Consider the following 10,810-nt stretch of genomic DNA (forward strand, 5'->3'; position numbering starts at 1 on the left):
ATCTATGAAATTTTTACTAACGGGTATTTTTTTTTTGTTTGAATAAATTGCTTTAAAGCATAAATTGCTGTTTTTTTTTTTAATTTGCAATATTTAAACTGTAACTTTGATTTTGTTTTTTAAGTTATATATGTATTTAAAGCTTTTATTTATATATGTACATATATATAATTAGATGGATATTCACTTGTTTTTTTTTTAATTTTTATTCAGTTCATCACTTTTTTAGGGGTTTATTTGGAGCAGGAGACCGGAGTGGGGCTCCTTTAAAAAAACCTTTTGTTTTTATTGGTTGGACAAATCGATTTTTTTTTTATTTGATTTTTCGGCTTCACACAACAAGAAATTACTTTTTTTCCACTCCTTAAACAAGTGCCCTGTGAGGGACTTTTTTCCGTTTTTATTTTTTTATTAAAATTTAAAACAAATTCTTCAAGTTTATTTTAAAAACAAATTTCACGCTTATTTAAACAAAAAATGTTTGAAACAATTTAAACAAAAATCCTTATCCCAAGGAGCAAAAGAGAGCGACAAAGAGAGCGACAGGACACGAGGAAAGGCGCACGCTGTCAACTGAACTAAAATTCCTTTATGTTTGAGTTGAGAGGCTCCACTCCACTCCAAAAAAATAAGAAGAAGAAGGAAATCTCTCTTTAGTTGGGGGTGACTTTCAGCCAAAGATTTGACATACACAGGACATGCGCATGAGAGAATGTCTGTTTGTGTCCCTGGTTTCTAATATGAGTAAATTTGGGTGCCACTCGGACTGGTGTCCAAGTTCTGTTGCTGCTGCTCCTCCTCCTGCTGCTGCTGCTGAGTGGTGGTCACCAGTGTTGCACTGCCATCACTTGAGATAAGAATCTGCTGCTGCTGCTGCTGCTGCGGGGTCGTTTGCTGCTGCTGCTGTTGATGGACCACATACGTTGTTGTGGTCTGTTCCGGTTTGGTAGCTGGCGGGGATTGCTGTTTCATTATATGATTATAGATATTATCAATGGTGGGTATAGTGGCTATCGATGATGATGATGCAGCTGGTGGACTAACTTCATTGGCAAGTGGAGAAGCATCTGATTTAATCTGCGGCTTGGGTTTCTTTCCAAAGGCAAAGCAACCACTCTGCTTGGTAACCACCGGAGATAAATTATCCCTGTTTTTTGTACTGTAAGAAAACAATATTTGATACGATTAGATTACGTTAGACAAAAGGAACTACTAAATGAAACGGAATATTCTTTGGCAAGGGTGGTCAGCCAATTGTTAATCGAATGAATCTCTAAAACTGATCGAAAAAAATCTAAACTGATCCTCCAAATGCACCGTATTATACCCCCCAAATCAGGAAAGGATAATAAACTTACAATGCCTTTAACGCCTCCAATTTGGGGATATTACGATTATAGTTCTTAGCGCCGCCAGCTGCCTCTTGAGCGGCCAATTCTTCGGGATGGGATTTCTTTTTATGCGTCCGACAATTGGAGCCATTGGCAAAGGTGCGATCACAAAAATCACAGGAATATGGTTTTAGGCCCGTATGCAGAATCAAATGATTCTTCAGAGCTTTGGCACGTTTAAATTCTTTGCCACAATAATCGCATTTATGTTGCATCTTATCCGTATGGACTAAACGATGACGATTCAAGGTGGGACGTGAATTCAGTTGCATGCCACATTCGGGGCATATATATTTATGTGGATCATGCGTTTCCTTGTGATGCTTCAGACGATTTGAGCTTTTGAAACATTTCTTGCATATATCACACTCAAATGGGGCATAATCTGTATGCTTGAGAACATGCTCCTTGAGAGCACTAATCGAGTGGACAGCTACGCCGCATTGTTCGCATATAACTGGACGTGGACGTTCATCCTGATGCATATATTGGACATGTTGTAGGGCTGAGGCATTGCTAGTGAATTTCTTATCACAATTGGGACAGGGAAACATTTTACGTTTGGGCAATGGCAAATGCTGTTGTGTATGACGTTTTAGATTCCAATGATTATGGAATTTCTTTGGGCACTCGGGGCATGAGAATTGTGCCATGGGCGATGTGCTTAATGTGGTTGTTGCTTCTGCATGGCAATAGCGTAAATGACGACTCAAAGTGCCTGATGTGGCATAGACACGTTTACATTCAGAACATTGATGCGATTTATTACGTTTCGAGCGAGAATTTGGTTTTGATTTTATGGCCAAATTGTTATCTTTATCCTTCCCGGGTTCCTCCTCCGCTTCATCCTCCTCCTCCTCATCCTCGTCATCACCAACGATTTCTTCATTGCCATCGACCTCATCGTTTTCATCAAGTCCATACGTATTGCAAAATTTTAATAGAAATTGCTCTTCCTCATCCTGTTGATGTTCACCTTCCTTTTCTACAATTTCTTCCGTTTCTGTCTCTTCTTCTCTCCCTTCTTCATCCTGATCTTCATTGAGGGGATTTTCTACCTCGTTTGGTAAATCTGTTGCCATTTCTTCTTCTACATTCAATTCGTCTTCCATATCAATTTTCGGTTTCTCATCCACATAATGCACTTCCGTCAGATTCTGTACATCCTTTTCCTCTCTCTCAACCTCCTCTTCCTCGTCATCAATTAAACCAAATTTCAATCTCAGCTCTCTAAGATTCACTTCATCCTGTGATTTGTGACTTTGCAATATGCAATAGAATTTCTGAACTCGTGTTATCCTCTCCGAGAAGTTAACCAAAGTAGTTACAAGTGTCAAGCAATCGGCACAAATCATTTCCGGCAATTCCTCGCCGCGGGTAATCTTCAAAACAAAAAGAAAACAATTAGTTTTCATTTCGAATGACATTAGTTTACTCACGTTCACCCAGAAATATCTTCCTATGGCTGTGGCCAGAGCTGAGTCTCCTGTATTTGTCTGTTCATTCTTTAGGAATACATTAATATTGCCTTGCAAGTCATCCTTGGCACACAAGCGACACCAGAGATGCCAATTGTTGCTATCATCCGTTGCCGACATGGCCCAAAATTTAATAATAATTAAATCTATTTGTTTATAAAAAATCCCTATGCAACGAAAACATATTGCAGGGTACACTGGAACTGGAACTGGAACTAGAACTTAAGTTCTTACCCCCAATCAGTAGTGCTGCGCAAATAGAGGCGTACATAATAATTAATCGGACCAAAAAAATGTTTAATATTATTAATAAATTTATTATTTCTAATTTGCAGTAAAAACTATTATCAGTTTATTGCTAATACATATATATTGAATTTATAATATATACATATTTAGAGGGCAAAATGTATTGAGCGAAATATACTGAGTGCCATGCATCTGGCTCTTTTCTCTAGCTAGCCAAAAGCTAGCTAAATTATTATTTTTGTTGGTACCTCACATAATGAACTAGTGCTTTCCCGAAAACTTGCTAAACAGCTGTTGTTTGGCACTTTTGTTTTTGTTTTCTATTCCACTTGTGAAATTAACGGAAACATTTGCCGAAATGTTTGAAGCCCGACTTGGTAATACCCTACTGCTGAAAAGGATTGTGGATGCCCTCCGGGAAATTCTGAGTCAAAGCACATTGGATTGCAGTGATACGGGAATCCAGGTAAAGAGGCCATCAAGACTTTAGTTGTTGCATGGTTTAAGGACTTTTTCCATCTAAACCACAATTAGCTTCAGGCCATGGATGACTCCCATGTATCGCTAGTGGCTCTGACACTAAAAACGGAATGTTTTGAAAAGTATCGCTGTACCCGCAATGTATCCCTGGGCTTGGATCTTAAATCGTTGGCCAAAGTTCTCAAATGTGCCAGTTCAGATGATTCAGTCACCATTAAAGCGGACGATAAGGCCGATAAAGTGGTAAGTAGTTTTCAATATTTTCAATTAAATGTAACATTATATTTTGTTACAGCTTTTTTGTTTTGAATCGGAAGGCAAAGAACGCACAGCCGATTATGAGCTACGTTTGCTTAATCTGGACCAAGACCATTTGGGTATTCCCGACACAGACTACTCCTGTGTGGTAGGAATTCTATATTTACCACGAATTTTGCATCTTAACATCTGCTCTACTCCTTAATCCAACTAGGTCCACATGCCATCTATAGAGTTTGCTCGCATTTGTCGTGATATGTCCATGTTTAGTGAATCGGTGACTATAGCTTGCACCAAGAATAGTATAAAATTCTCCGCAAATGGTGATATGGGCGTTGCTAATATAAAATTGAGCGAAACCAGTAAAGGAGATGTTATTATCAATGTGGATGAACCACTTTCATTATCATTCGCAGGACGATATTTAAATACATTCACAAAAGCCACACCGCTGGCAGAAAAAGTGAAAATTGCTTTAGCTGCAGAAGTACCACTATTGGTTGAGTATCCCATAGAGGATTATGGATATATACGTTATTATTTAGCACCTAAAGTAGATGAAGCCGATGTTTAAGAATTTATGTATATTTGTACAAGTGCAATCAATTTTATTACATTTTTTGAAATTAATTAACAATGATATGGTTAAGAAATTATTTTTAATCTAGTTTATATCAAGCTCAAATATACTTTCCACAAAACATTTTTAAGCCATCATAGCCACAGATTATACTCATAAACTCTGAAAACTTGCAGAATATCTAATTGGAAATGAAATTTAGCGCTTAATCGCACTTTTTATCGCCAATCGATACATTAATCGTTGGTGTGACCAGACTCTTGATTATGTTGCTACAAATAAAGTGTGGCCAGATTCCAGAATCATTTGCTTTTTTCCAAACTCACGAAAACTAGGATTACAACAAAAAGAAAACCCCGGCAAGGATAGAATGGACACTGAAGAAGTGAAACGTGGTCGAGGTCGTGGTCGTGGTACACGGGCGCGTGGACGAGGGCGCGGCCGCGGTCGTGGCCGTGGAAAGAAAATCGACGATATCAGCATTCTAGAAGCGGCGGCAGCCTCATCCGCTGTTGGCGGTGTCCTTGAGGACAGTCAGGAACATACAGAAGATACCACCATGCATGAAATGGACAAGGAAAATGAAATGGAAGTGACACCACTGTCAACAGCGCTTGATGAGCAACAAGAACAGCAACAACAACCACAGGTTACACCAAATGACGAAACGATGCCAACGCCGCCGTCTGTTTCACAGCAGCAGCAACAACAACAACAGTCAGTTGCTCCGCCTGTGGCACCAATGCAAACAAGTAAGATTTCACGACAAATAATTAATCAGGATATTAGAGGACTGAACGAAGTTCTCATTCTTCTTATTTATTTGATTCCAATCACTATTCATTCAATTCATTGAACAAATAAATGAGCTCGGTAGATTTGTTGGCCATCATCTAATTCCGTCCCTGGAATGAAATGCCTATATAGTTTTATATTTCAATCGTCTTTCGTTTTCCAGTTTTGTTTATTTACCAATCAGTATCATTTGATTAGTGGCTTTTAAACCATCACATTATTATTCTGATAAAAATTTGCAGTCAGACAGTCAGAAAAAGTCTTCATTACGACAAATTTTCTTTTTATTCCAAATATTGTGAGTGTTCGAGGCACATAAAATTTTCCAATAGATTAATTCAATTTGTGATGTAGGAGTACACAAATACTGTGAATGTTCAGAATGAAAGTGAATGAAATACGATCTCGAAATGACATAACACTCAGAAGCACAATTTTCAAAGAACTGGGAATATTCAGAGTCAGGCGATGTTCAAGTATAAAATTCATTGAATATGTACTTATCTAAATAAAATTAAATTAACTGATTTCAGAATAACCAATGTTTTGAATAAAGCACAACTATAGACCTCTAAATTTGATACTATAAGCAAGAGCAAATCTAAATAACTAAAGAAAGATTGTAAGGATTTCATAAATAGAGCATATAATCACTTTCTAAATTCATTAAAAGTGATAAAACCAAAAAGATTCAGTTACGTTTCAGTTCAATTTCAAAGAAGTCTTATCAAATCGGATCTTTTGGGCCAACTTGTAGGCTTTAATTTAAACACAAAACATTTCAAAAATTTGCTTCCTTTGTGTTTTAGTTGACATGGAAGCCGATATATCACAATTGGAGGCACCTACATTTACGACACTGTCTCGAGGACCACCTGAACCTATGTTGCGTCTAAAATGGAATCACAAGGTCAGTCTTATTGGTGAGAAAGTGCTAAATCCCATGATCCATTGTTGTGATCAGTGTGACAAACCCATATTGGTCTACGGCCGTATGATACCCTGCAAGCATGTCTTTTGTCTGAAATGTGCCCGCGCCGAACCGATCAAGAGTTGCCCCCGCTGCAATGATAAGGTACTTAGAGTGGAGCAAAGTGGCTTGGGAACTGTCTTTATGTGCACACATGGCGGCAGTCGTTACGGCAGTACTGGATGTCGTCGCACTTACCTATCCCAGCGTGATCTGCAGGCGCATATCAATCATAGGCATGTGACTCCTCAACCACTGCTGCAACCACTGCAACAGCAACAGCAGCAGCAACTATCATCATCCAGCGGCAGTGATCAGACGACCAAGCTAACAGATCTACAGCGCAAGGCGAGTGGTAGCTATGGCACCTGAAAAAAACAAGAAATTTAGTATAAAAAAAAGAATCTTTTTTCTTGCTTGCTTGCTCCCTCACTTGTAGCTCTCCGAGTCATCCAGCTGCACAGGGGTTCCGTCAACAATGCGTTCCATGGGACGTCCACAGCCACCGCCGCCACCACAACCAACATCAACCCAAACGTCATCCTCGATGGCATCAGCATCCATGTCTGCTGCCTCTGTTAGTGGCATTGGCTCTATACCACCGCCTGGCTCAGCTGCTGCTGTGGCAGCCGCTCAAAATTCCGTCCATTGCCATTCATCTCTTACACAGGCAAATTTGGCTAGAATTAATAATGCCAATGCCCAGGAGTGTCATCAGAGCAAGGCCAACTTGCATCAGACATTGAAGAAAGGTCAATCCCATCAATCGGAATCGGTGGCAGATGCCTCATACTACAGCAGTGTTTTGGCCTCGTGCAGCCTTTCCAGACTCAAGTGAAAAATTATGAAAGATTTTTAAATGCAAGTGAATTTTTGTAATTGTACATTTATGGCAAGACAAATGATTTTAGTTAAACAATGTTTTTAATAAGTATATAATTTTTATATATACGCAAATAATGATAAATAATCAATTTAAATTTTTTCCATTTTATATTTACATTAAGACTTAGTTTTTGATTTATAACTCTTCTAAAAACAAGGTTTAATCCTCCAATTTGGCAATTATATTGTTTAATTAAATTTAATCTTTCTTTAACTACAAAAACAAATTTCTTTAAATTAAAAAGCTCAAAATTTTTTTCCCTCTAATATATAATTTCAGATATATTTTGAGCAAAAATTATAAGCTTATTACCGTTAAGTAACTAAATTAAACTATATATTTTCCAGTGTTTACTATTTTGAGCTATCCTTAATTTCATACGAAATTTTGTTAAATGTGCCCGCCCAGCCAAATCACAGCCCTTAGGACTTCGACAGGTTAAATTTGTTTGACTCAGCCCTTAGCACTCATGCATTCGCTCCATCGCTAACTTAAATATCGATAGCATGTTAGGCCGTTAGTCGATAACACTAAAAAACAGCTGAGCGCTCTCTTAAAAAAGTAATAACAAAAAAGCTGACCATATTAAACATTCTTATTATTTTGAAAGTGAGCAGTCTTGTTATTGAGAATTTTAAATTAAATTAAAAATATTTGGCCAATATTATTTAAAACAAAAATGCCCCACACCTGCCACTCTTTAATAGCTTGAATTAAAGTGAACACAAACCTTCCCAAAACTATATAAACAAATTTCCATTTCAAATACGAAAAAGAACAAACAGCTGCAATATTTACATAAAACTTTCAATGGAATTTACAAACAATGAATAAAAATTTGACCCAGAAACACGTAAACCGATCAGCTAACGAATGCCACAATTAGCAACTGAAAAGCATTGAGGGCAGGGCGATTGGTTGGTTGCGATTGCTTAGGCCAATGAAATAAACCCAAAAAAGTGAAAGTTGGACGTGTTACTCTGACAAAGATGATGAAAATTATATTAATAAGTGGTAAAAGAAAATGTGGCAAGGATTACATAGCAGAAAGATTGCAAAAGAGGTAAGAAATACTTTGCAATAAAATCAAATTAATACAATTTTTCCCCCTTTAGACTAACGAATTGCTCCAGAATTGTGCGCATCTCGGAGCCAATTAAAAGCGAATGGGCCAGGAAACTTCAATTAGATCTCAGTGCCTTACTCAGCGATGGTCCGTATAAAGAGAAATATCGTCGTGACATGATTGTTTGGAGCGATGAGGTTCGTTCCCGGGATTATGGTTACTTTTGTCGGGCCGCCATGGCAGAGGCTATGGAAACAACAGATCATCCGATCTCTTACATTATAGTTAGTGACATAAGACGTAAAAATGATATTAAATGGTTTCTTGAACAATATGGCCCACAAATGGTGCAAACTCTTCGTCTAACCTCACGCATCGAAGTGCGTAAGGCAAGAGGTTGGAAGTTTACCCAAGGTATTGATGATGTAACCTCCGAATGTGATTTGGATGACTATCAGAGTTTCGATCATGTGGTGGCCAATGATCTTCAAGAAGATCAACAATTAATTGAGCATCTCTTAGATATACTCCAATTGAAATGAACAAAATATGAATGTACAATTAATGTAATGGCTGGGATGTAGGATTACTTCTGGTGTGTGGCCTTTTACTCGGATAAATTATTTTTGATAGATCAAAAATGTATGTAATTTAATGGTGCTTCTATATATATATACATAATTATTTATATCTATTTATTTTCAATGTTATGTGCAGTAGTAAATGGTGAAAAAACGTTTTTTATTACATTTAACTTTCGTTTTCTTCCTCCCCTCTGTTATCTCTAAGAATTTTATAAATTAATAAGATATCCTTGGCTGGGGATCCTGTTGATCATATGGGCAACGATTCACCCTTAGTGTCTCATTTGTAGTTGTCTGAAAAAAAAGTGAAAAACTAAACTAACCCAAACTAGTCGATGGGTTATAGCAATTAACCCTGAATTATTGCCAATTAACCCAAGGGGAACCTTTTAAACAATTCAAAAGTTTAAAAATTAACTACAGACAATCCAGAGTAACTAACTAATGCCACTTTTTGGCAAGTTTATAAAGTTCGTTTAGGGCTTTAATAAAATTTATTTAAATGATGATGAAGATTGAAAACGTATAAAATAGAAGTGTAAATAAATTGATGGATTCAGATATATGATGATTATTTTTGTGATATGGGAATAATTACTAACAAAATTCTTAGTAATTGAAGCCATCTAAGCTATCGTCGCCAGCAATAAGTATACGGGATGGATTCAATTGATCATTGAATGGAATTTTCCGCATATCCTTCTCAACGGTCTGAGAAGGCGCCAAATGTTGACGATTCTTTACACAACTTAAAGGTGTACGCTTCTGGCCCGACAAGGGTGTAGATGGTCCAGTATTTGCTCCACTATTGGGTTTGGACGGCGTTGCTGACTCTTTATCCACATAGATTTGAGTTTTGGTGGCCCGTGCTGGTTTACGTGGAGCCACGCGACGTTTATTGCCCAAACGAACACGCTCAAGATGTTTGTTAGCTGGCAATTGTTGCGGTGGCATTTCCATTATGCTGCTCTCCTGACTGAGATTGAGTGTAAGAGTTTCAAGAATTTGTTCCAACATTTGTGCCTCGTGTGCCTCGTCATCTTCGTCACCACAGAAGATAATTGGAGTACGTTCCACATTCAAACTGGGTGAGCGAGGATCATCATGAATGTGAATTGCTGGTGTTTTCTGTAGTTTCACATCACAGGGCATAGTCTCTTCAGCATCATAGGGCAAGGAGATAATCTCCAAAGAACTATTATTATGGCTTAAGGGTGTTCCAAAGTCATCATCACCACTTGAGGTAGGAGGAGATGAAGTTGGTGTTGTTGTTGTTGTTGTTGTTGCTGTCTCTGAAGTGATTTTCACAGTTGCAGCTCCAGCGCGTGTGTCCACAAAGAGATCGGCAAATGTATCATCTAAATTAAGTGAACGCACTTCATCTAATATTAATGGGGTACGATTCAGCTGCGGGGATCGGGGATCATTTAAGGAAAAACCTTTAAGCAAGCGTTTTTTGAATTGGGCAAACGCATTTTCATTTGATTCCTCATCTTGGCCTTGCTCTGGCTCGTTTTTCACCTGCTGCATCAAAACATGCTTCTCCTTTGGATTCTGAAGGAACTATAAGACAATTAAATTAGTTTGCGATAAGTTTGTCATTCTCTATTTACATTTAGGGGTGTACGACAGCCATTTGGGGAACGAGGATCAAGGCAAGTAGCATCCTGCCTTGTCGGGGTTAATTCCACTTGTTCCTGCGGCTGCAACTGTTTGGGTAAACGTAATTTATTTAATGTGGGCGTATCTGGCAAATAGCTGCCTCCCTCAAGTTTAGAAGCCTTGGCACCCATTTGTTTTAACCGTAAAATTTTATATTACAAAAAAATTAACAAAAAATTAATTCGTTACCGCGCATTTGTTTTGAAATGGCGTCGTTTTAGATATACAGAGTTGTCACCCAGTTTTATGTGCGGCAGTCTAGCAGTGTTACAAAACAGTGACAGGATCACTATCAATTATTGAAATTATTTTAAATTATTTTAATAGAATTACTAACAATAAACATATGAGAATATTGGCAACGAACTCTTGAAATCAATTATTGGGTTTAAAACGAAACAAAACTCAAAG

General features: G+C 37.8%; 5 protein-coding genes and 1 long non-coding RNA gene across 8 annotated transcripts; 3 read left to right on the forward strand and 3 right to left on the reverse strand.

Moving 5' to 3' along the window:
* Positions 1-688: 688 nt before the first annotated feature.
* On the reverse strand, positions 689-3,081 carry LOC6642832 (zinc finger protein weckle). Its single transcript, XM_023175702.2, has 3 exons — positions 2,831-3,081; positions 1,359-2,773; positions 689-1,159 (listed from the first exon to the last, which is right to left on the reverse strand). The coding sequence occupies exons 1-3, from the start codon at positions 2,987-2,989 to the stop codon at positions 736-738; spliced, it is 1,998 nt and encodes a 665-aa protein (XP_023031470.1). The 5' UTR covers positions 2,990-3,081; the 3' UTR covers positions 689-735.
* Positions 3,082-3,386: 305 nt separating this feature from the next.
* LOC6642833 (proliferating cell nuclear antigen 2) lies at positions 3,387-4,467 on the forward strand. Its single transcript, XM_002064952.3, has 4 exons — positions 3,387-3,584; positions 3,653-3,841; positions 3,894-4,004; positions 4,071-4,467. The coding sequence occupies exons 1-4, from the start codon at positions 3,477-3,479 to the stop codon at positions 4,428-4,430; spliced, it is 768 nt and encodes a 255-aa protein (XP_002064988.1). The 5' UTR covers positions 3,387-3,476; the 3' UTR covers positions 4,431-4,467.
* Positions 4,468-4,723: 256 nt separating this feature from the next.
* LOC6642834 (E3 ubiquitin-protein ligase Hakai) lies at positions 4,724-7,289 on the forward strand. Its single transcript, XM_002064953.4, has 3 exons — positions 4,724-5,188; positions 6,041-6,549; positions 6,641-7,289. The coding sequence occupies exons 1-3, from the start codon at positions 4,807-4,809 to the stop codon at positions 7,037-7,039; spliced, it is 1,290 nt and encodes a 429-aa protein (XP_002064989.2). The 5' UTR covers positions 4,724-4,806; the 3' UTR covers positions 7,040-7,289.
* LOC124460198 lies at positions 4,742-5,660 on the reverse strand. 2 transcript variants are annotated; one of them, XR_006954134.1, is made up of 2 exons: positions 5,409-5,660; positions 4,742-5,341 (listed from the first exon to the last, which is right to left on the reverse strand). It is a non-coding gene; the product is annotated as an uncharacterized LOC124460198 (long non-coding RNA). The 2 variants fall into 2 exon arrangements; XR_006954135.1 differs by having other exon boundaries at positions 4,742-5,355.
* A 593-nt stretch (positions 7,290-7,882) lies between the features above and the next one.
* LOC6642835 (probable phosphomevalonate kinase) lies at positions 7,883-8,902 on the forward strand. Its single transcript, XM_002064954.3, has 2 exons — positions 7,883-8,150; positions 8,203-8,902. Exons 1-2 carry the CDS (start codon positions 8,077-8,079, stop codon positions 8,693-8,695), a joined length of 567 nt encoding a protein of 188 aa, XP_002064990.1. The 5' UTR covers positions 7,883-8,076; the 3' UTR covers positions 8,696-8,902.
* A 310-nt stretch (positions 8,903-9,212) lies between these two features.
* Positions 9,213-10,772, reverse strand: LOC6642836. Of its 2 annotated transcripts, none has more exons than XM_002064955.4 (2): positions 10,351-10,772; positions 9,213-10,300 (listed from the first exon to the last, which is right to left on the reverse strand). In XM_002064955.4, exons 1-2 carry the CDS (start codon positions 10,528-10,530, stop codon positions 9,347-9,349), a joined length of 1,134 nt encoding a protein of 377 aa, XP_002064991.1. In that variant the 5' UTR covers positions 10,531-10,772; the 3' UTR covers positions 9,213-9,346. The 2 variants fall into 2 exon arrangements, with proteins under 2 accessions (XP_002064991.1, XP_023031627.1); XM_023175859.2 differs by having other exon boundaries at positions 9,213-10,291; positions 10,351-10,638.
* Positions 10,773-10,810: the final 38 nt, after the last annotated feature.

This window comes from Drosophila willistoni (genome assembly GCF_018902025.1).
Source record: "Drosophila willistoni isolate 14030-0811.24 chromosome 2R unlocalized genomic scaffold, UCI_dwil_1.1 Seg167, whole genome shotgun sequence".
NCBI classification, from domain to species: domain Eukaryota; kingdom Metazoa; phylum Arthropoda; class Insecta; order Diptera; family Drosophilidae; genus Drosophila; species Drosophila willistoni.

What these genes read in the sequence shown, in the direction of transcription:
- LOC6642832 (XM_023175702.2), bottom strand. Translation starts at nt 2,989, where the DNA reads ATGTCGGCAACGGATGATAGCAACAATTGGCATCTCTGGTGTCGCTTG. An exon ending in GAAGATATTTCTGGGTGAAC is followed by an intron (nt 2,774 to 2,830) that starts GTGAGTAAACTA and finishes TTTGTTTTGAAG; the next exon opens with ATTACCCGCGGCGAGGAATT. An exon ending in TTGGAGGCGTTAAAGGCATT is followed by an intron (nt 1,160 to 1,358) that starts GTAAGTTTATTA and finishes GTTTTCTTACAG; the next exon opens with TACAAAAAACAGGGATAATT.
- LOC6642833 (XM_002064952.3), top strand. Translation starts at nt 3,477, where the DNA reads ATGTTTGAAGCCCGACTTGGTAATACCCTACTGCTGAAAAGGATTGTG. An exon ending in ACGATAAGGCCGATAAAGTG is followed by an intron (nt 3,842 to 3,893) that starts GTAAGTAGTTTT and finishes ATTTTGTTACAG; the next exon opens with CTTTTTTGTTTTGAATCGGA. An exon ending in ACACAGACTACTCCTGTGTG is followed by an intron (nt 4,005 to 4,070) that starts GTAGGAATTCTA and finishes TAATCCAACTAG; the next exon opens with GTCCACATGCCATCTATAGA.
- LOC6642834 (XM_002064953.4), top strand. Translation starts at nt 4,807, where the DNA reads ATGGACACTGAAGAAGTGAAACGTGGTCGAGGTCGTGGTCGTGGTACA. An exon ending in TGTGGCACCAATGCAAACAA is followed by an intron (nt 5,189 to 6,040) that starts GTAAGATTTCAC and finishes TTTGTGTTTTAG; the next exon opens with TTGACATGGAAGCCGATATA. An exon ending in TAACAGATCTACAGCGCAAG is followed by an intron (nt 6,550 to 6,640) that starts GCGAGTGGTAGC and finishes CCTCACTTGTAG; the next exon opens with CTCTCCGAGTCATCCAGCTG.
- LOC6642835 (XM_002064954.3), top strand. Translation starts at nt 8,077, where the DNA reads ATGATGAAAATTATATTAATAAGTGGTAAAAGAAAATGTGGCAAGGAT. An exon ending in GCAGAAAGATTGCAAAAGAG is followed by an intron (nt 8,151 to 8,202) that starts GTAAGAAATACT and finishes TTCCCCCTTTAG; the next exon opens with ACTAACGAATTGCTCCAGAA.
- LOC6642836 (XM_002064955.4), bottom strand. Translation starts at nt 10,530, where the DNA reads ATGGGTGCCAAGGCTTCTAAACTTGAGGGAGGCAGCTATTTGCCAGAT. An exon ending in GCTGTCGTACACCCCTAAAT is followed by an intron (nt 10,301 to 10,350) that starts GTAAATAGAGAA and finishes ATTGTCTTATAG; the next exon opens with TTCCTTCAGAATCCAAAGGA.